Below are 27,074 nucleotides of genomic sequence, written 5' to 3'. Positions count from 1 at the left end.
GAGTAAACTGAGGCTGGCAACTCCCTTTCCCACAGAGAGAGGGTTTCTTCTTCAGTTTCTTCCTGGGTTGAGTTTGGGGGGAGGTGGGTGCCCTCTGGTTGTCCCCCCAGCACAGCACAGGTCCTCCTTTAGCCCAGTGTAGGTTCAGCTAGTCACCAATGTTAAAAGGTGCCTTTGTCCACAAATCACTCTGAGCCTCAGGCACTAAAGGAAACTTCTTTACTTCAGTTACAGTGCAGATAAGAACAGGACCAGGTTACAATACAAGGGTTACATAGGGGAATATCCACCAGCCACCCTCTCTCTCTAAGCCTGCCTCTCATCAGTTGTCATTCGGAGAACACCCAGTAGAGAACACTCAAACAACATTCCATTATCAGGCACTCACAACCTCATATACATAGTGAGCAGAGAAGATAAGGCAAAGGTAAGTTACAACACCCTCCAATGTCTCCCACTCCTAAGCCTCGCCTTCACATTTGGATGTTACTACTTCTCCACTACACTATTACTCACTGCTTCACACTACTACTTTATGCTCCATATTACTCTGTATTCCACAATACTATTCCCTTCACCCTCCCACCTTCTACTCAAACCCTTTCTTTCACTTACACATGCACTTCATATCCACTTCCTCTCCTAAACACACATGCCACCTCTTTCATGCATACTCATAATGCAGTACCACTTGCACTCACTAACCAATGCCAACAGTACACTCCACCATCCTTCCTCCTGTTGCTCTCTCAGTCTGCCAACTCCACCTTCTTGACCTCACCCAAACAACCCATGTCTTCTAGTTTCCTGCAGCTTCTCTTAACCCCCTCCCTACTTCCTCATTGGTCCTCTGCACCTGGACAATATGGTCCAGTCTTCCCAACCCAAAGGGATTAGCATTACAGAATGCTTTAAATGGCAGGTTAAACCCCAACCACGGGGCCACCGTGCTGCTGGAATGGCAGCTCACACTGCATAGCATTCACGTCCCTGTTGGTGAACAAAGGAGCCGTTCACTGTGAGGCAAGTAGTCTGGTTGAGCGTCCACTACGGTATGCCAAGTACCAGGTGATCTATTTGTCTAGGGGGCCCACCCTGGGGCTTAGGTATGGTGTGCTGCTTCAGGGAATGCCACATAGGAGCTCTCGCTCCTGTATTTGTTCTTCGACTTCCTTCGGGACAGAGGTTATAGCGATCACATATGTTGGCATCTGTGGAAACTGGGTCTCTCTCTCTCCTGACGGTTTCTTTCTCTGCCGGAGCATTCACCACTCTCAGTGTGAGCTGCTGATGATGCTCTTGCCTTCCAACTGGGTTTCCGAAATGAGAAGAGAAACCTCTGGCAGCATTTTGGGCCATAGGCGTGGGATGAAGCAATCTGGTACTGCACATGGGGAGGGGACTGGGACCCTCTCAACTGTCCCCTCCCTCTGGGGTAGAGCTGGCACTGGATTTCACCCTGGTAGGCCTCCCACCCCAGGCTGAAAGTGGTTCCCATCTTGACACAGTACTTATATCCAGAATGCAGGGTGGCGCGACAAATGAATAACAGAATACAAACCTAAAAAAGTAAAGGCAGGAAAAGGGAATGAAGAGGTGGCAGAAGGAAATATACTGATCCAGAAATCAGCAGCTTGCAATAAGTAAACTTCAGCCAAGAAAGATACACAATAGAGAGACGTCCAGCCTAAAACGAACTCTCTCTTCAGGGAATGACCCATGTACTTATATAATAAAGATGTTACTTTAGAATAAAACTCTTCACACTAAGGCACCCTGTGATGAGGCAGGAAAAGAGAAGGGAGATCAGAGCCTTGTTCAGAGCCAATTAAAAGAGTTCAGCAAGCCAGGAAGACTGGAGTGATTATGATGTCAGCAGCGAGTGTCATGAAAGGAGGGCCTCTGTAAGAAAGGCATTTTTATGAGCCAATGGGAGATGAAAGAAAAGGTGCTCTTCTTTAATGCTAGGTTTCGTTGTTCTTGTTGTTGTTCGGTGTTGCAGGTGGTTGGAAAGGAGGAGGAGGACGGGACTCCACCCGAAGAACAAATCGTTTACGAGTGGGCTTATTAGGCGAAATACATAGAATACGCTCCCGTTGAGCGACGTTTGAAGAGGTTGAACCACGTTCTATATGCTATGAAAAGAAGTTTATCCAGAGTTAAGTGAAGTGAGGTGTTGAAGTGAGGCAGATCGAATGCTGAGACGGAGAAAAGGGCCAAGCTGCAACAGCGCGTCGCCTCTTCCAGCTACTCTTCTGCCAAGTAAGAGCCGTCAGAGCAGCTGGGGAAGAGTACGCGTCTTCACTCCAGGCCCCCACCGTTACGCGGGAGGAGCCTACGGAGGGAGGCAGACAGACGTTGGGCCCAGCTAAGCGATCTCCACGGCGCAGCTCCAGGCCGTCTTCTGAAGCCGACGCCTGTCAAGAGGACAGCTGATTCAGGTTCGCACATACGGAGGAGGAGCCGGATGACTTTGGAAGCCGCCGCTTGATGCCAGACAGCTGATCCAAAGCAGAGCGTGTAAAGAGGTCAGCGGAGACCTTCAGAGGTGCCGATAGAACGCAGAGCCTTTGAAAAATCTGGAAGTCCTGATGGACAACACCCTAACCTTAGAACCGCAAATAAATGCAACAGTCAAGAAATGCTTCTTCCTCCTCCACACGGCAAGAAAAATACTACCTTTCCTCTCCTTCACACACAAAACACTCACCATCGTCGGCCTCATCATGTCAAGTATCGACTATGCAAACAGCCTCTACCTCGGTATACCAGAATACCTACTGAAGAAGCTACAACGGATCCAAAACACAGCAGCCAGACTACTCCTTAAACTATCCAGAAGAGACCACATCACCCCGGCCCTAAAAACACTACACTGACTCCCAGTAAAACAGCAAATCATCTTCAAAACAATGTGCATAACGCACAGGGCAATCAGTGGACAAGAAGCAGAATTCCTACAAAAATAAAAACAATCTACAAGCCAACGAGACCGCTCAGGTCAACCAACGAAATCCGACTGGAACAAAAACCTTACATCAAGAAGAAACTCGGAGGCACCGCTTTCTACCACTTAGCCGCGAAAACCTGGAACAACAACCCAAAAGTAATAAGGAACACCAAAGATCACCTTAAATTCAGAAAATGACTAAAAACCTGCCTCTTCAACACCAGAGACTAAAACCGAAACAACAATAAGACAAACGACTCATCAAAAAAGGACATTGACAAACCCCTAGAACCGACAGAAGTACCCTGAGCACCAGTAGGGCTGACGCTGGACACAGGGGTCCACCCGCGAGACCCAGGGAAACGGAGGCAACAACTCCAGCCAACCCTTACCATCCCCCACCGCCCGTACAGCCACAACTAGGTACCACGGGGCTGTGGAACGGACAAGATACCACCAATCACCACACAATCGGAAGTATGGACACTAGCAGCTGCGCTAGTCATGTGGAGGTGGTGAGGAGCATGCAAGGTTATTAAGGGAGCGGGACGAGGGGACAGCTAAATCCTCAAACGGCCTTGAATGCAAAAACGGGCACGTACCTCCTGTGGCTCAGGGTGTACAAGCATTCCGTCGTGTAAGATTACACGAGCCCAACCGGTTCAGTCCAGGATAGAGATACAAACTAACCAATACCACTAACAATTTCCTTTTCTGCATACACCTCTCAAACTCCAAACCAAACACAACCACAAACCTCTAGCGCAGCAAACCGCACAAACTTCACTACACTGCAACAACGAAACAAAAAACACACATAGACTCGTACATCAGCACACAACGACTACCGGCCGCATACACCCCAGGCCCAGCCGACGGAACCACCGGGCTGAGGCTGCCAACAGCACATCACTGCAATCTTGCACTTTTCCAGCCTCCACCCACCCCTCCCTCCCTCCTTCTGAGCCGCCAGAGCGCCAGGGGACCAGTCCGGTGGTGATAGTGCGCGGTACAAATGACCTTTAACATTAACATTAACATAAGAGGTGAGAGAGGAAAGTACTTATAAAACAGAGGGATAAAGGCATTGGAAGTTTCGACAAGGCTTGAGAACAAAAAGAACTTGAACTCCTAATGGGGATTAAAGGAAGTCTGGGCAAGGAAATTCTTTATGTAAAAAAATGAAAGGATATGAAGTTAAGCGGCCATCCAATGACCCTATTCACCTTATTTCCAGGCCATTTTTGAAAGTCTGAAAGTGACTGTTAATGGAAAATGCCCATTCACAAATACAGAGGCTGAGTATAGTCTCTGATCTATTGAAAGGACCAAAGGGACTCTTAACCCCAACCAGTTTGCAGGTCCCACCAAGAGACCCAAAGACTCTCACCCAAAGAAGAAAGTGCAGTTACAGAATAGTAAAAGTGTTACAGTTTGTTTTTGGAGCTTGAACGTAAGAAATTAAATTTCAGTTCAAATCAACTTGTGTCCTGAGTGGTCAATTCCCACCCGTTCTCGTTTTCATTCCCACTGGTCGATAGTGCAGGGGTGCACTGTAGACATCCAATGTCACACCCCTGTATGAACTCCAAAGCCCTGCTCTCTTGTGTCTATTCTCAGATGCGTCATTTGAATAAAGAAAACATCCACACACGCACACCCATCCCCCGTTCAAGGAAAAAGCATCTCTACCATGTGGATTCTCTGGTGGTTTTCACAATGTTTCTTTCGAATAAAGCTTTTCTCACACTTACTACAAGGGAAAGGCTTCTTTGTTATGTGGAGTTTCTGGTGTTTGTTAAGTTGTTTCTTTAAAGCAAAGCTTGTTTCACACTCCGTGCAAGAGAAGGGTGTCCCATAGGAATGGACTCTCTGGTGATGCTGAAGAGTTCCTTTTTGAGTAAAGCTCTTTTCACACTTAGTGCAAGAAAATGGCTTCTCACCCATGTGTAGCCTCCGGTGATATTTAAGATGTGCTTTTCGAGTAAATGTCTTTGGGCACTCACTGCAGGAAAATGGTTTCACTCCTGAGTGGATTCTCTGGTGACGCAGAAGTTGCTTTTTCAGAGTAAAGCTCCTCTCACACTCATTACAGGAGAAGGGATGCTCCCCGGTATGGGCTCTTAAATGTTGTTGAAGAGTTTCCTTTTGATTAAAGCTCTTCCCACACTCAGTGCAGGTAAAGGGCTTCTCACCCGTGTGAATTCTCTGGTGGCGTTGAAGAGAGGTCTTCTGAGTAAAGCTCTTCCCACACTCGGCACAAGGAAAGCGTTTATTTATGTGCACATTTTGGTGCTGTTTAAGGGTGTCATTTTCCCATGGAGAGCAAGCGTCTGCCTGTTTACTAGTCATTCCTGATATCTTTAACTGGTCATCTGCGTAGGCTACAAAAGAAAAAGAAAATCAGAACTATTAGTCAACATTGGATCTGTTCAAGGAAAATACATTCAAACAACACAAGTTAAGGTTTAGCAATCATGCAATAAGCAATTGGAAGGAACTGGTTCGAAAGCTGCCAACAGTTTAATCAATAATAAATGTTAACCTCCCAAGCGATTGTCCTTTACTAAACTGCTAAACATTTGGTAGATGTAAGGCAGTACTTTTGCAAGAAGCGTCTGGCGGTCCAACAAAAGGAGCTTGAACAGAGTGCCAAAATATTAACACACCGGTTGAAAACCAAATATTTTGTGTTTTGTCACTTCCCTGTCGGCAAGCTATTGAATGGTATTAATTCCCCTATTGTAGGAGTTCTCCATTCTTGTAAAAATAAAAAAATAAATAAGTACAAAGTTACAAGGTTTTATTGAACCGCCCCCTACATTTCAGGATTAATAGAGACTAAAAACCTGAAGGTTACCAAATTCCTTGTATCCATCATCTACAAAGAAAGTCGCTTAATGAACCAGAGACAAACCTCCTTGGGGGAACCCAACGATCGAAACCCCAATCAGGTCCTTGGTAAAAATAGGAGCAGTTGGTTATTGATAGGAGAAGCTCTGTACCCTCTGATAGGGTGCACCGTATGAAGATGCATTTGAGTCTAGAAGGTATGAGGAAATACTCAAATACTCAGCAATGGCCATCCCTCCGATAGCAAGAGTAGTACCCAGTATGCACAGAGGTAATACGAGTGCTTCAATTTATGGCTAGCTTTGTGACTGGCCTGGCAAGCGGAACAACATGGATACCATTCTTCATTTTGCTCAACCACTCACACCAGTAAATTACACATTTCTGCTTTATTACACGGATTTGTAACGCTCACCTGGTATCCACGGGGACGTCACTCAGCCTGTTCTGACCTCTTACGACCTTGAACCCTTCCCTGGAGTCTACTCGACTGGAGACTGGGCCTTGTTTTCTTGGAAAGTGTGCTCTCCGTCCTGCTTTCAGCGCAGGGGCGCGTTGATTGATGCAGGCTTGTTGCTGCCTAGTTACTTCACTGGCAAGAGTCCGACAGGTAAGTATAATGAGTCTTTTGAACAGTTCTCTAACTTCGTTCCTTTCCTTCCTTAGATGATGGCCAGCGTCCGGGGATGGCGACGTGCTGCTGAGATGAGTAGCGCTAAAGGTGAGTGAGAGCGCGATGCGCAATGCGACCCTTTCATATTTGTATTGAACTGAGTTCTTTTTCTGTGTCTTTTAGGTGCCGCAACATTTTCAGTGTGGGTGCCGGTTATGAAGAAGAAATGCGGTGAGTAAGCGCGGTATGCGGCGCCTCTAGATGTTTCTACGCTAACCTGGAGTGTCTTTTCCCTCTTGCAGATGGATGAGAAGTTCCGGAGACAGAGTTCCCTCAGAGCGGCTGGGATTCAGGTAAGCGTTTGAAGCTCGTACAGTCTTTAAAAATAAGCGAAGATTTGTTGAATGCTTACTAATGCCTTTTTTCTGTTCTTTTCCCTTTTCCTTAGGAAGCGGCGTGCCGGGATGGGAATGACACCGCCGAACATGCCCGCAGAACAGAAGAAGCGATGAATGATGGGCAGAAGCGCCGCAAGGTAAGGCTGTTCCTAACGGTGTTCTTGTTCTTGCAGGAGCTGAGCGCAGAAGAAAGATGCAGGGCTACTGGAGACTGATCCGAACACGGTGAGTGTCACGCTGCAGGTGCAGAAAACACAAAGCATGTTTCCCAGCCTGGGCGTGGCTTAAATAGTCTCTGGGTATCCCAGGTGTCTCTGGGCTGAACCACACCCAAAAGACTAGACTGCACATGCAGTTCTGGGAACCGAAATATGTGGGGGCATCCATCTCGTCCCCCCATCAATGCACTACAAGTCGAATCCCCAATGTTATCCTATGGTATTGAGTGAGTCTGGTGCCACAAGCACGAAGTCTGACTCCAAGTGGGTTTTTGGAGGGATGGAAAGGCCCTTGAGGGCCATGTAGGTGATCGTGGCCTGGCTCCAGCCTGACATCTTGGAGAGCTGGGGACATGAGGGGCAGGAATCATGACATCACTCCCCCTCTCCCCCCAAGACCCCTCTCAAGGTGGCTCTTCTGTCTGTTCCTGGTTTGTTTGGATGGTTTTTATGAAATCGTCTAAGCAAATGAGGGGCATGGATGTACTCACAAGGCTCCCATGTCCTGTCTTGTGGACCATACCCCTTCCAGTCTACTAAGTAGTATAATTTGGATCTGACGTAGTTTGAATCCAGAATGTCCTTGACTTTGAATTCTGGCTCCCCAGCGACTACTACTGGCTGCGGTGGCATTGGTACTCGGGTCCCAGGTTGAACAGGTTTAAGGAGCGACTCGTGGAACACAGGATGAATCTGCATTTTTGACGGCAAAGCTAGTCTGACCGCCACAGGATTTATCACTGAGGTGACGGTGAATGGATCCAGGTATCTTGGACGGAAAGTTTGGGTTCCTTTAATGGACACGTGTTTAGACGACAGCCAGACTTTGTCTCCCACTTGGTAGTTGGGGCCTTTGCTCGGTGTTGATCAGCAAACCTCTTTTGGCGATTCTTAGCTTGAAGTAGGTGTTCAGCTGCCCTTTTAAAGGTTTGAGAAATGGTCGTGTGCAAGGTTTGACTGCTGGCATTTCCAGGGTTGTAGGAACGTCCAACTCAGAAGTACGTGGGTGCCTGCCATACATGGTATAAAAGGGTGTCTGACAAAAAGAGAATGTTTTCCTAATAGGAAAGCTTCTTCCCCTGCACACTATCTGGAAGGCCAGAGCCTAATGGTGATTAGAGAGTTAGGTAGTATGTAAGACAGGTTACCACCCTTATTTAGCAGAGATGAAAAGCCTTTTTAGGCATCTTAGATATATTCGGAATTTCACCAATGAATTAAATTTGACAACTTGGAAGATAAATTCAAAAACAATACAATTTATTATTCATACATAATAGTTGGCCCAACGCGTTTCGAGTTGCAAAGACTCTTCATCTGGGGCATGTTTTCTTTATCAATAACATTTCTATAAAGATAGTGTGCAGGGGACGAAGCTTTCCTATTAGGAAAACATTCTCTTTTTGTCCTTTATCTCCAGCCTAGGTACCAAGGCTGAGCACCTCTCCCCCGCACCTTTACTTTAATCAACATTGGTTACAATCTATTGATTGGGTTTTAGCGATTCCGGGGTGGCCCTCGATCAAGGAATCATGATAACTGGACATGACTCGTTCTCGTAGTTCTTGCTTTGGTAAGAATAAACGATTCCTGAAGTAGGACAACTGATCTTTTATCATGTAATGTTCTCCTTGTGCACTCCACGCTTGTAATTGCTCTGGACTCATCTGGTTTTGGATTTCTTCATGTAATTCTTTCTGAGTTATGGTTGCTGTGATTCCTAGTAGCTTATCACTCGGGATGATTGGTATTGGGTCAGGGGTCTGATACCCTTGCTCTTCCACCCCCATATGGCAAAGGGCATCGGCCTTCCCGTTTTTCACCCCTGGTTGAAATGTAATCACATAGTCATATTCAGCAAAAAAAAGAGCCCAACGTAGTTGTCATGAGGAATGGGCCTTTGCCATTTTTAGGTACTGGAGGTTCCGGTGGTCAGTTATTACGGTGATTGTGTGTCTGGCGCCCAAGAGGTAGTGCCGCCATGCCTTAAAGGCTGACTTAATGGGCAGGAGTTCTTTGTCTGTGATAGCGTCAATGAGTTCAGGGGGTGTGAATTTACGTGACCAGAAGGCAACAGGATGTAACTGCCCCGTTTTGGGGTCCTTTTGTGAGAGGACGGCTCCCATAGCCATGCTTGAGGCGTCCGTTTGCACCAGGTATGGGAGACCAGGGCAAAGGTGGCGTAAGATTGGGGCAGGTGCAAATCTTGCTTTGAGTTCCTGGAAAGCTTCCTCGGCTTCTGATGTCCACTGGAACTTTTTGTTGCTTTTCCTTAGCAATGACGTGATGGGATGCACGATTCGCGAAAATCCTGGGATGAACCGGCGGTAGTAGTTTGCAAAACCCAGCATACTTTGAACCCCCTTGAATGAATTTGGGGATGGCCAGTTCAGGATAGCATCTACCTTGTGTATATCCATTCGGATTCCATTCGGGCTGAGAATAAAGCCCAGGAATTCCACCCTGGAGACGTGGAATGAGCATTTTATGAGCTTGGCGTAGAGCTGGTGTTGACGGAGTTTCTCCAATACAGATCGACATGTTTAACGTGGTCCTGCTTTGATGTGGAATATACTAGAATATCGTTGATGTACACTAGAGCACAGACATCAATCAATTCCCGTAGGACATCGTTCATGAAGTATTGAAATGCTGCAGGTGCGTTGCAAAGGCCAAAGGGCATTACTTGATATTCATACAAGCTGTATTTGGTGCGAAAAGCAGTTTTCTATTCGTCCCCCTGTTTTACGCGAACAAGGTGATATGCCCCCCTCAGGTCTAGGTTTGTGTAGATTTGGGCATCTTTGACTTGATCAAGCAATTCAGGGATCAGTGGCAGGGGGTAGCGTTTTTTACGGTAATCTGGTTCAGTGCGCGATAGTCGATGCGCATTCTCAAGTCCCCCTCCTTTTTCAGTACAAAGAATAGAGGACTGGCTGCTGGAGACTTCGAGGGACGGATGAACCCGGATGAAGATAGGCCTTGAGGTGCTGGTTTTCTGGTTCAGTGAGTGCGTAAATTCGCTGATAAGTGATTTGTGCGCCGGGTATCAGGTCGATTTGGCAATCGTATGGTCTATGCGGTGGCAGGGTATTAGCCTGTTCATTCTGAAAGACATCTTAAAAGTCCTGGTATTCACTTGGTAGGGTGCCGATTGCCATCGTCGCAAGCGCTGAGGTTCTGGTGTCTATTGGTTGTTTCTCTTGGCGATAACATGTGTGGGCGCAAGTCTCGGGAAAGGCCAATTCTTTTGCTCGCCAATCGATTCGAGGATTGTGAGCTACCAACCATGGCATTCCCAAAATCAACCGGAACTATGGTGCCTTAATGAGGTTGAAAACGACAGATTCTTGGTGTCCATCCTGGCACAGAAGGGTTAAAGCTACAGTGCATTGAGATACTGGACCAGAAGCTATTTCCGTGCCGTCGACAGTGGTAACAGTGTCGGTGGTTGATTTAGGGCTTAACGGAAGCCCCATCTTTGCCGCAAGATCCTGGTCGATGTCATTCCCAACAGCTCCACTGTCAATGTACGCTCTTACTGCGTACATCCGAGATGGTTGTTGGTGATTGATCAAGACCACAGATAGTGCAAAATGGGAGGTCTGTAGTTCACTTTCTTCGCTCGACAAGTGGACCCCTACACTTGCCGGGCTGGGGAGTTTTCTGATTCCTTGATGGTATCTTCCTTGTCCGTGGCCCCTACCGTCCTCCTCGGTGGCTTCACAGGGCACTCTTTAAGGAAATTACCTGACCTTCCACAGTACAGACATAACTGCTGCTGTCTCCTTTTATCCCTTTCCGCTTTAGTCAAGGGGGATCTGATCCCCCCGATTTGCATTGGTTCTCCTGAACCTTCCGTTGTGCGGGCAATATTGTCCTTTGAACGCACATACATAGGGCGAGGGTCCGGTCTGGTTCGATCTGCTTTTCGGTCCTGCAACCTATGATCCAGTTGAACAACAAGGTTAATGAATTCTGAGCAGTCTTTCGGGGTTCACTACTTGTGTGAGAACATCCTTGAGCTCCCCCCGCAACCCCTGATGAAATAACGTGGTTCTGTTCTCCACTGGCCATTCTGCTTCAAATACGAGTCTATTGAACGTGGCTATGTATGTAAATAGGTCTTGATTCCCTTGGCGTAGGGACAGAAGTTCGTTGTCTAATGCCTGCCCATGAGTACGACGGGCGAACAGCTTTTCCATCTCCTGCTGAAAGCCCCTGAAGTAATGCAGCAAAGGATCGTCTTGGGCCACAAAGGGTACAGACCAGTTCGCGGTGCTACCACTCAGGTACCACTCAGGTAGGATAGCACAAAAGCGACCCGTGATTGGTCATTCGGAAAGGCCCCTGGTCTACAGAGGAAGTGCAGGCAGCACTGGTTCATGAACCATGCAAACCTCTTGGGATCCCGCGTAAATCATTCGGGCGGGGCCAAGGGAACTGCCCCAGGAAGGGTTATCTGAACGGGATTGGCTGATGGTGCTGGCATCGAGGGCACGCTGCCAGGCAATGGTGCATGCCCTTCTTGTGACTAGAGAAGTTGTCGGCTCAAATCATCAGTGCGTTCTTTGGCTACTATCAGCTCTCTCCTCAGGGTGTTGGTCTCCTGCCTGGCTGCATGTACTTCGGAACGTAGCTGCCCAACATGTGGGCTAACTGGTTGGTTTCTGACGTTTCCATGACGCCCAGGTGGATTTTGATGTGAGGCTTTGTGTTCTGTAACGCTCACCTGGTATCCACGGGGACGTCACTCAGCCTGTTTTGACCTCTTACGACCTCGAACCCTTCCCTGGAGTCTACTTGACTGGAGACTGGGCCTTGTTTTCTTGGAAAGTGTGCTCTCCGTCCTGCTTTCAGCGCTGGGGCGCGTTGATTTATGCAGGCTCGTTGCTGCCTCGTTTCTTCACTGGCAAGAGTCTGACAGGTAAGTATAATGAGTCTTTTGAACAGTTCTCTAACTTCGATCCTTTCCTTCCTTAGATGATGGCCGGCGTCTGGGGATGGCGACGTGCTGCTGAGATGAGTAGCGCTAAAGGTGAGTGAGAGCGCGATGCGCAATGCGACCCTTTCGTATTTGTATTGAACTGAGTTATTTTTCTGTGTCTTTTAGGTGCCACAACGTTTTCAGCGTGGGTGCCGGTTATGAAGAAGAAATGCGGTGAGTAAGCACGGTATGCGGCGCCTCTAGATGTTTCCACGCTAACCTGGAGTGCCTTTTCCCTCTTGCAGATGGATGAGAAGTTCCGGAGACAGAGTTCCCTCAGAGCGGCTGGGATTCAGGTAAGCGTTTGAAGCTCCTACAGTCTTTAAAAATAAACGAAGATTTGCTGAATGCTTACTAAGGCCTTTTTTCTGTTCTTTTCCCCTTTCCTTAGGAAGTGGCGTGCTGGGATGGGAATGGCACTGCCGAAGATGCCCGCAGAACAGAAGAAGCAATGAATGATGGGCAGAAGCGCCGCAAGGTAAGGCTGTTCCTAACGGTGTTCTTGTTCTTGCAGGAGCTGAGCGCAGAAGAAAGATGCAGGCCTACTGGAGACCGATCCGAACACGGTGAGTGTCACGCTGCAGGTGCAGAAAACACAAAGCATGTTTCTCAGCCTGGGCGTGGCTTAAATAGTCTCTGGGTATCCCAGGTGTCTCTGGGCTGAACCACACCCAAAAGACTAGACTGCACATGCAGTTCTGGGAACCGAAATATGTGGGGGCATCCATCTTGTCCCCATCAATGCACTACAAGTCCAATCCCCAATGTTATCCTATGGGAGTGAGTGAGTCTGGTGCCACAAGCGCCAAGTCTGACTCCAAGTGGGTCTTTGGAGGGATGGAGAGGCCCTTGAGGGCCATGTAGGTGATCGTGGCCTGGCTCCAGCCTGACATCTTGAAGAGCTGGGGACATGAGGGACAGGAATCATGACAGGATTCTCCAAGTTGGACCTCTCTGCATCAATGAGACACTCGCAACCACCTGACTACCTAATCCCGTTTGCCAATAGCATTTCAGTGCAGCAGGCCATCTTCCTAATAGACATTAGGTACTTTTCCGTCCACTTGGACCGCTGTCTGATGCAGAACACCATGTGTGCTTGTTAGACAGGCATGGTATCAAGAGAGACACAGACTCCAGTGTTATAGTTGCATCTAGCACCTAGCTGCTTCCCATTTATCTATTGCTCTATGCACCTAATTGTACTGTCACTTGCTCCCCATTTGCCTATTTCTCTATGCACCTAGTTATACTCTCCTTTGATAGTTGCATCTAGCACCTAGCTGTCTCACCATCCTATTGCGGCACTCTAAACACATTCTCACCATGCAACACCCTCAACCAACCAACACACCAGTTGCCCTCCACACCTTCCCCTCCAACATCCCCCCTACCTACTTCCTACCCTCATTCTTCACTAAGAGCCACATCACTGCAAACTCTCCTACACCCACTATAGCATCACGCACCAGACCCATTAACATCAGGAACCAACTCCTGGGACTCCGTTCTAGACACCCTTACGCCGCCCCTCAAGCCTCATCCAAGACCATAGAAACGCCTACTCACACAGCCAAACCGACTGCACCTACCTCAGTCCCGACGCACCCTAACCACCATGCCTCACTCATTCCACACAACACCACCCCGTCCACCTCCCAGCCACCACACAATTTACAGTGTGCCCTTATCAGCGCCAGATCCATCCCTGCTCATGCCACTGAAATCCACAAACTCCTACTTAACCTCGATCTCGACATCCTAGCCATCACTGAGATCTGGCTACACAGCGCCGCAGGGCCAGCCCTCAACCTTGCCATCCCACAGGGCTAGTCCATCATCAGTCAAGACCGCCTTTCCTCAGTAGGAGGTGGTGTAGCACTCATTCTGAAAGACCACCTAGAGGCCAGACAAATCACATCTAACCTGGGTGATAACACAGATTCCCTGGCTATAAAAATCACCCTCTTCCCCAACTCCACCATCACCATCAACCTCATTTACCGTCCACCCGGCCCACTATCAGAATTCCAGGAGAACCTCCTACATCGCCTTACAGAAAACCTAAAAACCACTTCCAAAACCATCTTTTTATTTAGGTGATATTAACCTTGGGTTCAATGACAAAAAGGACAAGCCAGCCAAAACCCTCTCACTAGCACTAAAGGAACTAGGCTTCGGCCAAAAAATAAACTTGCCCACTCATGACAAAGGCCGCATCCTTGATTGGATAGCTGACCACAACTGTCAGATTGACATTAGTTCCATAACCCCCATCCCTTGGTCAGACCACCACCTCGTTCACTTCCTCATCCCCACCGAGTCTAAGACCAAAAAGCCTAACCCCATCCCCCCAGCCCTGGCAAGGTGCGCCAAAAATCTCACCAAAGATAACATCACCTCAGCTCCCTCACAACAAACCTTAAGTCCTCCGACCCATCAGTGCTAGCAGATATTTATAAGAACACCATAAGCACCGCTATAGACACCATTGCCCCCTACAGAACAAAAAAGTCAAAACAATGAAACACTCAAACACCTGGTTTTCAGAAGAACTAAAAGAGCTACGCTCTCAGAAGAGAAAAGCTCTGAACACCTGGCAGAAGCTACCTTCCTCAGCCACCCTATTCTTCTACAAAAATATCACCTCGCAATACAAGAAAGCTATAATCACAGCCAAGTCAGCTTCCTACAATGAAAGGATCACTAATGCCAGATCTGAATCTAAAGAGCTCTTCGCCATCTTCAAAGAACTCACCATACCAGTTACTAAATCCCAAGATATTACGAAAGACCAAACTTGGTGTAACTCTATTCAATCTGCCTATTGAACAAAACTGAGCTCCTACAAGAAAAATTAAGGAACACCACAAAAACTTATCTCAGCACACTAAAACTACCACCAGCACTGACCACCTGCTCTCCTCCAGCACAATGCACCCACCTACCAAAGCCCCCATAACCCCTTTCACATTCAGGGAAGTAACAGAAAAGGAAGTCATTGAGAATATGAACAGGATTAAACCATCCAACTGCAAAGGAGACCCCCAGCCAGCACTGAAACACTCGCCCCCTTCCTCAAATCCTTCATCAACGCCTCCTTCAACACCAACACAGTTCCAGACAGTCTAAAAGAAGCCTGGGTACGCCTCCTCTTAAAAAAAAACCACCCTCGACCCAGAAATTGCCACCAACTATAGGCCCATTACTACAGTGCCTTTCCTGCTCAAGATCTTGGATAAAGTTGCCTATACACAAATCCAGGAATACCTAGAAACCAACCATATTTTAGGCAAAGGACAGTCAGGCTTCTGTCCAGGTCACAGGACAGAGTCAGCCCTACTCGACTTAAAAATACAACTTGGAGACATCATGCACAAAGGCAAACCGGCACACCTTCTCCTACTGGATCTATCTGCCGCCTTTGACCTCGTCAACCACGATATCTTAGGCATGCACCTAAAAAATGAAGCCCACTTTTCCCCAGAAGCCATCGCCTGGGTGGCCTCATTTTTAAACAGAAGACTCATGAAGGTCTTCTCACACACTGCCTCTGCATCCCCTACTATCATCCACTGCGGAGTCCCGCAAGGTTCCTGCACCACCCCTACACTCTACAACATATTTACCCTCCCACTCTTCAATGATCTCGACAGTCGCAACATAGCGTACACCAACTACGCGGACGACACGCAGGTGCTACTCCCACTAACTGAGACCTATGCAGAAGATGCAACAGCCCTAACCAAAATCTACACAGCCATCCAAACCTGGATGGCTGCCAACGGCCTCTGCCTAAACGGGGACAAAACTGAAATCCTTATAGTAGGTACTACCGAAACCCTCAACAAACTCCCCCGCAATATAGAACTTTCAACATCGACAATTCCATCATCACAGTTTCCAAGACTGTCAAAACCCTAGGTGTCCACCTAGATGCATCATTATCCATGTCCCGCCAGGTCAACGCCATAGCCTCCTCCGCAGCGCTCACCACCAAGATGATCAACGCAGTCAAGTCCTTTCTCTCCACAAAAAACTGCCTACCCATAGCCAGAGCCAGAATAGGTACTAAACTTGACTATTGCAATGCCCTATTACTAGGCACCTCGGTCAACAACCTAAAAAAACTCCAAATCACGCAAAACAATGCGCTCCGAGCAGCACTGTCTATTCGCAAAAGGGAACACATCTCTCAAGCTAGGAAAGAGGCCCACTGGCTACCGGTTAAGGAACACATATTCTTTAATGCCATCACACACAGATGCCTTTCATCTGATGCCCCACCGACCTCTCTGAAAGAATCACCCTCAACTCCTCTAACCGACCCACTAGAACCCACCGCGCCAACCAGATTTATGTCCCAACATTCAAAAGGACCAAAGCCGGAGGGTCTAGCTTCCAATACCTCGCACCCAAAAATTGGAATGCCCTGCCAACTTCACTAAGGAATGAAAACTCATACACTACCTTTCGCAAAAACCTAAAAACCTTCTTATTCCGCTAATGCTCTACTAACATAATGTAAATTTTGCTATTGCACTGTAACCATAGCAAAGCATAGTATTTGACCCGCTCTCTCCGCTACTACCTGTCCTTCTCATTGCTGCAACATGAGTATTTAATCTGCTTTACCGCTGCAACTGACTATTTGTATCTTACATGTGTACCTGTGTACCGCTACTACCTGTCCTTCTCATTGCTGCAACATGAGTATTTAATCTGCTTTACCGCTGCAACTGACTATTTGTATCTTACATGTGTACCTGTGTACCGCTACTACCTGTCCTTCTCATTGCTGCAACATGAGTATTTAATCTGCTTTACCGCTGCAACTGACTATTTGTATCTTACATGTGTACCTGTGTACCGCTACTACCTGTCCTTCTCATTGCTGGAATATGAGTATTTAATCTGCTTTACCGCTGCAAATGAATATTTGTATCTTACCTGTGTCAAGTTCAAGTTCGCTGTAACAGCGCCACGATGCCTCAGGGCAGTTTTTTGTGCGCTTTATAAATGCAAATAAATAAATAGTTTCAAAACCTTAATTTACTATAATGCTGGGGTTGGTGTAATACCTAACTGGCCCCAACTCTAAAGGGATGGTTCCCTCAACAGATGTTTCTAAGGGACGTCTAGTCCAAAACCAAATCCGACTGTGTCTAAACCTATTCTTGCCCTCACTCTTTCATAAAATGTGGTAAGAAGTCTCTTTAAAGAAAAATAGTGATTAAAAAAGAAATAGCTACCAAGGCTGGTTTCATGTGGTCTTCTCACCAAATGTGGCTTGGTCAGTATCATCAAAGTTCAGCACAATCAAAAAGAAGTTGTTCGCTAACTCCTCTCCACAAAATGATTGCACTCTGTTCAAACAACTCCCACTGTATTTAGTACCTGGGGCTTCCCTTCTCAAGCTTCAAACCTTGCAAGTTTCAGACAAAACTAAAATATAACCGTTTCTCTCAGGCTTCTCAGGGTTCCCTTCCCCCAAGCGTATGCTTCTCCGTTTCACCAAATAAGTATCCACCTTTGTTAGACCTCTTACGGTTCCCTTCCCCAAGCTTAGGCCCTTCAGTTCCAAACACAAGTTCAGTTTGATAACGCAATTCCTCTTAGGGTTCCCTTCCCCAAGCATAGGCCCTTCAGTTCCAAACACAAGTTCAGTTTGATAACGCAATTCCTCTTAAGGTTCCCTTCTCCAAGCTTAGGCCCTTCAGTTCCAAACACAAGTTCAGTTAGTTTGATAACGCAATTCCTCTTAGGGTTCCCTTCCCCAAGCTTAGGCCCTACAGTTCCAAACACAAGTTCAGTTAGTTTGATAACGCAATTCCTCTTAGGGTTCCCTTCTCCAAGCTTAGGCCCTTCAGTTCCAAACACAAGTTCAGTTTGATAACGCAATTCCTCTTAGGGTTCCCTTCCCCAAGCTTAGGCCCTTCAGTTCCAAACACAGGTTCAGTTTGATAACGCAATTCCTCTTAGGGTTCCCTTCCCCAAGCTTAGGCCCTTCAGTTCCAAACACAAGTTCAGTTTGATACCGTAATTCCTCTTAGGGTTCCCTTCCCCAAGCTTAGGCCCTTCAGTTCCAAACACAAGTTCAGTTTGATAACGAAATTCCTCTTAGGGTTCCCTTCCCCAAGCTTAGGCCCTTCAGTTCCAAACACAAGTTCAGTTTGATAACGCAATTCCTCTTAGGGTTCCCTTCCCCAAGCATAGGCCCTTCAGTTCCAAACACAAGTTCAGTTTGATAACGCAATTCCTCTTAAGGTTCCCTTCTCCAAGCTTAGGCCCTTCAGTTCCAAACACAAGTTCAGTTAGTTTGATAACGCAATTCCTCTTAGGGTTCCCTTCCCCAAGCTTAGGCCCTACAGTTCCAAACACAAGTTCAGTTAGTTTGATAACGCAATTCCTCTTAGGGTTCCCTTCTCCAAGCTTAGGCCCTTCAGTTCCAAACACAAGTTCAGTTTGATAACGCAATTCCTCTTAGGGTTCCCTTCCCCAAGCTTAGGCCCTTCAGTTCCAAACACAGGTTCAGTTTGATAACGCAATTCCTCTTAGGGTTCCCTTCCCCAAGCTTAGGCCCTTCAGTTCCAAACACAAGTTCAGTTTGATGACGTAATTCCTCTTAGGGTTCCCTTCCCCAAGCTTAGGCCCTTCAGTTCCAAACATAAGTTCAGTTTGATAACGCAATTCCTCTCAGGGTTCCCTTCCGCAAGCTTAGGCCCTTCAGTTCCAAACACAAGTTCAGTTTGATAACGCAATTCCTCTTAGGGTTCCCTTCCCCAAGCTTAGGCCCTTCAGTTCCAAACACAAGTTCAGTTTGATAACGCAAATCCTCTCAGGGTTCCCTTCCCCAAGCTTAGGCCCTTCAGTTCCAAACACAAGTTCAGTTTGATAACGCAATTCCTCTCAGGGTTCCCTTCCCCAAGCTTAGGCCCTTCAGTTCCAAACACAAGTTCAGTTTGATAACGCAATTCCTCTTAGGGTTCCCTTCCCCAAGCTTAGGCCCTTCAGTTTCAAACACAAGTTCAGTTTGATAACGCAATTCCTCTTAGGGTTCCCTTCCCCAAGCTTAGGCCCTACAGTTCCAAACACAAGTTCAGTTTGATACCGTAATTCCTCTTAGGGTTCCCTTCCCCAAGCTTAGGCCCTTCAGTTCCAAACACAAGTTCAGTTTGATAACGTAATTCCTCTTAGGGTTCCCTTCCCCAAGCTTAGGCCCTTCAGTTCCAAACACAAGTTCAGTTTGATAACGCAATTCCTCTTAGGGTTCCCTTCCCCAAGCTTAGGCCCTTCAGTTCCAAACACAAGTTCAGTTTGATAACGTAATTCCTCTTAGGGTTCCCTTCCCCAAGCTTAGGCCCTTCAGTTCCAAACACAAGTTCAGTTTGATACCGTAATTCCTCTTAGGGTTCCCTTCCCCAAGCTTAGGCCCTTCAGTTCCAAACACAAGTTCAGTTTGATAACGTAATTCCTCTTAGGGTTCCCTTCCCCAAGCTTAGGCCCTTCAGTTCCAAACACAAGTTCAGTTTGATAACGCAATTCCTCTTAGGGTTCCCTTCCCCAAGCTTAGGCCCTTCAGTTTCAAACACAAGTTCAGTTTGATAACGCAATTCCTCTTAGGGTTCCCTTCCCCAAGCTTAGGCCCTACAGTTCCAAACACAAGTTCAGTTAGTTTGATAACGCAATTCCTCTTAGGGTTCCCTTCTCCAAGCTTAGGCCCTTCAGTTCCAAACACAAGTTCAGTTTGATAACACAATTCCTCTTAGGGTTCCCTTCCCCAAGCTTAGGCCCTTCAGTTCCAAACACAGGTTCAGTTTGATAACGCAATTCCTCTTAGGGTTCCCTTCCCCAAGCTTAGGCCCTTCAGTTCCAAACACAAGTTCAGTTTGATACCGTAATTCCTCTTAGGGTTCCCTTCCCCAAGCTTAGGCCCTTCAGTTCCAAACACAAGTTCAGTTTGATAACGTAATTCCTCTTAGGGTTCCCTTCCCCAAGCTTAGGCCCTTCAGTTCCAAACACAAGTTCAGTTTGATAACGCAATTCCTCTTAGGGTTCCCTTCCCCAAGCTTAGTCCCTTCAGTTCCAAACACAAGTTCAGTTTGATAACGCAAATCCTCTCAAGGTTCCCTTCCCCAAGCTTAGGCCCTTCAGTTCCAAACACAAGTTCAGTTTGATGACGCAATTCCTCTCAGGGTTCCCTTCCCCAAGCTTAGGCCCTTCACTTCCAAACACAAGTTCAGTTTGATAACGCAATTCCTCTTAGGGTTCCCTTCCCCAAGCTTAGGCCCTTCAGTTCCAAACAAACACAAGTTTAGTTTGATAACGCAATTCCTCTCAGGGTTCCCTTCTCCAAGCTTAGGCCCTTCAGTTCCAAACAAACACAAGTTCAGTTTGATAACGCAATTCCTCTCAGGGTTCCCTTCTCCAAGCTTAGACCCTTCAGTTCCAAACAAACACAAGTTCAGTTTGATAATGCAATTCCTCTCAGGGTTCCCTTCTCCAAGCTTAGACCCTTCAGTTCCAAACACAAGTTCAGCTTGATAACGCAATTCCTCTCAGGGTTCCCTTCCCCAAGCTTAGACCCTTCAGTTCCAAACACAAGTTCAGCTTGATAACGCAATTCCTCTTAGGGTTCCCTTCCCCAAGCTTGGACCCTTCAGTTCAAAACACAAGTTCAGTTTGATAACACAATTCCTCTCAGGGTTCCCTTCCCCAAGCTAATGCCCTTTCATTCCAAACAAACACAGGTTCAGTTTGATAACGCAATTCCTCTCAGGGTTCCCTTCTCCAAGCTTAGACCCTTCACTTCCAAACACAAGTTCAGTTTGATAACGCAATTCCTCTTAGGGTTCCCTTCCCCAAGCTTAGGCCCTTCAGTTCCAAACACAAGTTCAGTTTGATAACGCAATTCCTCTTAGGGTTCCCTTCTCCAAGCTTAGGCCCTTCAGTTCCAAACACAAGTTCAGTTTGATAACGCAATTCCTCTCAGGGTTCCCTTCCCCAAGCTTAGGCCCTTCAGTTCCAAACACAAGTTTAGTTTGATAACGCAATTCCTCTTAGGGTTCCCTTCTCCAAGCTTAGACCCTTCAGTTCCAAACACAAGTTCAGTTTGATAACGCAATTCCTCTTAGGGTTCCCTTCTCCAAGCTTAGGCCCTTCAGTTCCAAACACAAGTTCAGTTTGATAACGCAATTCCTCTTAGGGCCCTTCAGTTCCAAACACAAGTTCAGTTTGATAACGAAATTCCTCTTAGGGTTCCCTTCCCCAAGCTTAGGCCCTTCAGTTCCAAACACAAGTTCAGTTTGATAACGCAATTCCTCTTAGGGTTCCCTTCCCCAAGCATAGGCCCTTCAGTTCCAAACACAAGTTCAGTTTGATAACGCAATTCCTCTTAGGGTTCCCTTCCCCAAGCTTAGGCCCTTCAGTTCCAAACACAAGTTCAGTTTGATAACGCAATTCCTCTTAGGGTTCCCTTCCCCAAGCTTAGGCCCTTCAGTTCCAAACACAAGTTCAGTTTGATAACGCAATTCCTCTTAGGGTTCCCTTCCCCAAGCTTAGGCCCTTCAGTTCCAAACACAAGTTCAGTTTGATAACGAATTCCTCTTAGGGTTCCCTTCCCCAAGCTTAGGCCCTTCAGTTCCAAACACAAGTTCAGTTTGATAACGCAATTCCTCTTAGGGTTCCTTTCCCCAAGCTTAGGCCCTTCAGTTCCAAACACAAGTTCAGTTTGATAACGCAATTCCTCTTAGGGTTCCCTTCCCCAAGCTTAGGCCCTTCAGTTCCAAACACAAGTTCAGTTTGATAACGCAATTCCTCTTAGGGTTCCCTTCCCCAAGCTTAGGCCCTTCAGTTCCAAACACAAGTTCAGTTTGATAACGCAATTCCTCTTAGGGTTCCCTTGCCCAAGCATAGGCCCTTCAGTTCCAAACACAAGTTCAGTTTGATAACGCAATTCCTCTTAGGGTTCCCTTCCCCAAGCATAGGCCCTTCAGTTCCAAACACAAGTTCAGTTTGATAACGCAATTCCACTTAGGGTTCCCTTCTCCAAGCTTAGGCCCTTCAGTTCCAAACACAAGTTCAGTTTGATAACGCAATTCCTCTTAGGGTTCCCTTCCCCAAGCTTAGGCCCTTCAGTTCCAAACACAAGTTCAGTTTGATAACGCAATTCCTCTTAGGGTTCCCTTCCCCAAGCTTAGGCCCTTCAGTTCCAAACACAAGTTCAGTTTGATAACGCAATTCCTCTTCAGGTTCCCTTCCCCAAGCTTAGGCTCTTCAGTTCCAAACACAAGTTCAGTCTGATAACGCAATTCCTCTCAGGGTTCCCTTCCCCAAGCTTAGGCCCCTCTAGTTTCAAACACAAAATCCAACTTGTCAAGATGTACCTTTTTCTGATTTACAGTTCCTTTTCACCCACAACCTTCTCATTGGGTAAAATCAGACTTTCGAAAAATGCCAGGTTCTTTGCTCCTCCTAAGAATGACCACTCTGATCTTTGGTCCCTCTCTGTATTTCCTGTACTTGCTTTTCTTCTATCCTTTCATCTTCAGGTGCTTCCTGCACCCCTGTGTTATCTTCCACCTTACTGTGCACACTTGCACCTTCTTTGGCTTTCTCTCCTTTCACCTTTACGTGCCGCTGGTACCTTCCTTAGATTCATTTTCTTTTCACTGTGCCTCTTGCACTTTTACCTTCATGCACCCTTGCACCTGTCCTTTTTATCATGCCTCTTGCACGTTTACTTCTTTATTGTCATGCCCTTGGTACCTTCCTTTGATTCACTTTCTCATCACTGTGCCTCTGGCACCTTTACTTTCGTGCACCCTTGCACCTGTCCTTTTCCTCATTGTGCCACTTGCACGTTTACTTCTTGATTGTCCTGCCCTTGGTACCTTCCTTTGATTCACTTTCTCTTCACTGTGCCTCTGGCACCTTTACTTTCGTGCACCCTTGCACCTGTCCTTTTCCTCATTGTGCCTCTTGCACGTTTACTTTTTTATTGTCATGCCCCTGGAAACTTCCTTTGATTCACTTTCTCTTTACTGTGCCTCTTGCACCTTTACTTTCGTGCACCCTTGCACCTGTCCTTTTCCTCATTGTGCCACTTGCATGTTTACTTCTTGATTGTCGTGCCCTTGGTACATTCCTTTGATTCACTTTCTCTTCACTGTGCCTCTTGTACCGTTACTTTCATGCACCCTTGCACCTGTCCTTTTCCTCATTGTGCCTCTTGCACGTATACTTTTTTATTGTCATGCCCCTGGAAACTTCCTTTGATTCACTTTCTCTTTACTGTGCCTCTTGCACCTTTACTTTCGTGCACCCTTACACCTGTCCTTTTCCTCATTGTGCCACTTGCACGTTTACTTCTTGATTGTCGTGCCCTTGGTACCTTCCTTTGATTCACTTTCTCTTCACTGTGCCTCTTGCACCTTTACTTTCATGCACCCTTGCACCTGTACTTTTTATCGTGCCTCTTGCACGTTTACTTCTTTGTCATGCCCTTGGTACCTTCCTTTGATTCACTTTCTCTTCACTGTGCCTCTGGCACCTTTAATTTCGTGCACCCTTGTACCTGTCCTTTTCCTCATCGTGCCTCTTGCACGTTTACTTCTTGATTGTCGTGCCCTTGGTACCTTCCTTTGATTCACTTTCTCTTCACTGTGCCTCTTGCACCGTTACTTTCGTGCACCCTTGCACCTGCCCTTTTCCTCATTGTGCCTCTTGCACGTTTACTTCTTTATTGTCGTGCCCTTGGTACCTTCCTTTGATTCACTTTCTCTTCACTGTGCCTCTTGCACCGTTTCTTTCGTGCACCCTTGCACCTGCCCTTTTCCTCATTGTGCCTCTTGCACGTTTACTTCTTTATTGTCGTGCCCTTGGTACCTTCCTTTGATTCACTTTCTCTTTACTGTGCCTCTTGCACCTTTACTTTCGTGCACCCTTGCACCTGTCCTTTCCTCATCATGCCTCTTACACGTTTACTTCTTTATTGTCGTGCCCCTGGCACTTTCCTTTGATTCACTTTCTCTTCACTGTGCCTCTTGCACCTTTACTTTTGTGCACCCTTGCACCTGTCCTTTTCCTTATCGTGCCACTTGTTTCACTTTTCAGTGCTCACTTGCAACTTTTCTTTATTTCGGGTCACTCGCACCATTATTATTCACTTTCAAGCCTTTTGCTTTCTTTTCACTCTCTTAGCGCCTTTCTCTCGCTTTCCGCTTTGTGCCGTTTTTCAAAATCTGTCTTTCTCCCTTCCCGCTCCAGCTTGCCGCACGCTCTTGAGTTTCTCCCATTTACTGGCCTGAAACTCACTGGTTAGTGTTGCGCTGGCAAGCGTTCTCTCCGGGCATCTGGGATCGAGGTCAGCATCTCACCACCTGCCTCTCAGACCCCCTTGGGACAGGCACACGTCCCAAGGGAACGTGCACTGTTCCGCACACCGCCAGCAGGACATAGGGTGCCTCACTCCGGCTCCATGGAGACACAGCTTCCTAGCCACCCTTCAGGCCCTTACAAACACCGGCCAGCGTCTCGGCACACCGCTCTCCCCTGGATCCTCCAGGCTTCTCTCCCTGCAGTTCCCTGCTCCTTGGCTTCTCGGCTCCGATCAGGATTCACAGCTTGCTTTCCTGATTCTGCAAAATCACACCTTTTATATTTAAAACGGGAGTCAAGTGGAGTCAGGTGTGAATAGTCACTGTTAAATGCCTGACTCTGCATGACTATTAATGGGGCAATATAATGGTAGTAGGTGGCAGTCTTCCTTCTGTTTCTCAAGGTACTTTTGGCAGGTAATCCTCACTACGCTCGGTTGCCTCTTCTTCTTCCCAGTATTAGTCGGGAATGGGGAGGGGGAGTTGAATTGGGGTTTGATGGTTAATTCTATTTACTGGAATACTATTAGGAGATCGACAGCAGCGATAGCAATATTCTCTAGCCTTATTTTTATTTAATAAGATAGGTTCCCATTGTGGAAGAGTATTCCATATCCCTGATGTTTTATTATAAAAGCATGGGAATTGATAGTATTCCCTGTGGTCTAGATGGGTAACAGTTGAATGGATATGAATATCATGGTCCTGTCTCTGTTGTGCTTGATCTTTCTTCCCACCAGATCTCATGTACTTAACTCTTTTCCTACTCTTACGTGGACCATGAATAATCGGTTTTGAATTTGGAGAAATGAGACCTGAATCAGGGATAAGAGAGTCAGCTGACCCCATAAAGGCTTCTGGGACTACTTCCTCCTCTTTTATTGTCCCTTGGGTAGAACGTGTCTCGCCTTGGATACCCCCATTGATACAACCCCGGACTCCCCCTACCCAGGTGATCCTCTCTCACTTGTCATGCCCCAGGGTTGGGATCCAATAGCGATGGCCCTCCCCATGCCACCTGAATAGAGGGTTCTCAGGGTTTACATGGGAGAGTACCCCAAGATTTCTCACAGTGCTATACTCCTTCCATGGCCCACGAATATGTGCCTTTGTCAGACCACCTCCATGCTTGGTCAGTTCTTCGCATTCCAGAATGATTTGGTCCTTCAAGGATGGCAACCTTCTCCATATTGCCACTCTAAACTCTTGCTCCGCCGTGAAACACTCTTCTGATATCCACCGAATTCTCAACGAACTTGACCTTGATGTCCTCTGTCTCACTGAGATATGGTTCATGGCTCTGTCACTAACTTTGACACGCTCCTACCTGACGGTTACAAGATCCTCTCTGCACCCAGGTCCAATCGCTCTGGTGGGGGTGTAGCTCTGATCTTCCCCGAGTGGATTCCTGCCTCTGTCACTCCTACGCAGGCCTACTCCTCTTTTGAATGCCTCGGCTGCAGGCTCTCTCTCCCCCCTAGCCATTCCGTCACTGTGGCTACTATCTATCGGCCACCTGGTCAGATCTCCTCCTTCCTCTCTGAGTGGGCTGACCTCTCCTCCTCACTCCTGGCCTCAACCACGCAACTCCTCCTTCTCGGAGACTTTAACATCCACCTGGGACCTCCTGTGCGTCCTCTGTGTTCTTTCGCGATCCCTGCGACTCTCTCTCACTCACTATTCTCCCCTCTCGCCCGACTCACTCTGCAGGGCACACTCTGGATGTTCTGATCTCCTAAGACCTTCCCCTCTCTGTTCTTCTCTCCACCCCTCTCTCCTGGAGTGATCACTGTCTCCTCTCCTCCCACCTCACCCTCCCTACCCCTCAGGCCAAGCCACTTCCATCACTGCCACCCACCTTCTCAGTCATCCGACCCATGAGGCGCGTGTCAGCTGAGGCTTTCGCCACCACCTTCTCACCCACTCCGCCCCCTTTGGCTGACTCGCACCCTGGCACAGCCCTTTCCACACTCCACTCTGCTATATCTGATACTCTTGATATCCCTGCCCCTGTCATGAGAATCCGCCTGAAGCCCAAAACCAAATGTAACTCCTGGTATGACTCGGATCTCGTCACCCTAAAACGCAAGTGCAGGGTGGCCAAGAGGAAATGGCGTGCTTCATATACATCCTCTGACAAACTGGCCTGCCGCCTGCTCCAAAGGCAATACCGGCTCTCTGTCCTAACCAAGATGAGAGCTCATTTCCAAGCCCACGTCTCTGTGGCATCTAACATCTCGGCTGAACTCTTTAAAATCTGCAAGGAACTGGCCAATCCTGCCGCAATCTCTACCTCTCCTGGCCCTTCCCAGGCCCTCTGCATGGCACTGGCTTCTCACTTAATCTCTAAAACTCAGGACATCCTGTCTTCTCTCTCCTCCGATCTGCTCCATCCCCCTACTCCCTGCTCTTCCTCTGGCCCTTCTGCAGCCACCTCTCCTCCCTCCTTCTCTGCCTTTTGTTAGGCAGAAACCTGTGCAGTTCCCTCTGGGACCACTGCAAAAGATTTAAGACCACAGGTGGTTGGCAGTAAACCCAATTGGTAGCAGTCTGTACCACCCAGATTTACCTGGTAGCTGTGGCTGAGCAGTCAGACTTCTCTCAAGAAGAGTTAGGCAGTATACAGAGAATTCACAATAGGTCAAAAGAACACAGTAGAACAAGCAAACACTGACCAG

General features: G+C 47.4%; 1 protein-coding gene across 1 annotated transcript in view; it reads right to left on the bottom strand.

The window, feature by feature from the left end:
* Positions 1-202: 202 nt before the first annotated feature.
* The window catches only part of LOC138580072 (gastrula zinc finger protein XlCGF26.1-like), a 392,628-nt gene continuing 365,756 nt past the window's right edge, over positions 203-27,074 (bottom strand). The window contains exon 7 of the mRNA XM_069650324.1: positions 203-5,334. Coding sequence (XP_069506425.1) covers positions 4,622-5,334 — 713 coding nt within the window. The 3' untranslated portion in view covers positions 203-4,621. The remainder of the gene's footprint in view (positions 5,335-27,074) is intronic.

This window comes from Ambystoma mexicanum, chromosome 3p, assembly GCF_040938575.1.
Source record: "Ambystoma mexicanum isolate Mex_15411 chromosome 3p, UKY_AmexF1_1, whole genome shotgun sequence".
Taxonomy (NCBI): Eukaryota; Metazoa; Chordata; class Amphibia; order Caudata; family Ambystomatidae; genus Ambystoma; species Ambystoma mexicanum.
Note: the sequence above shows the minus strand (reverse complement) of the source record. Positions and strands in the feature narration are given on the sequence as shown.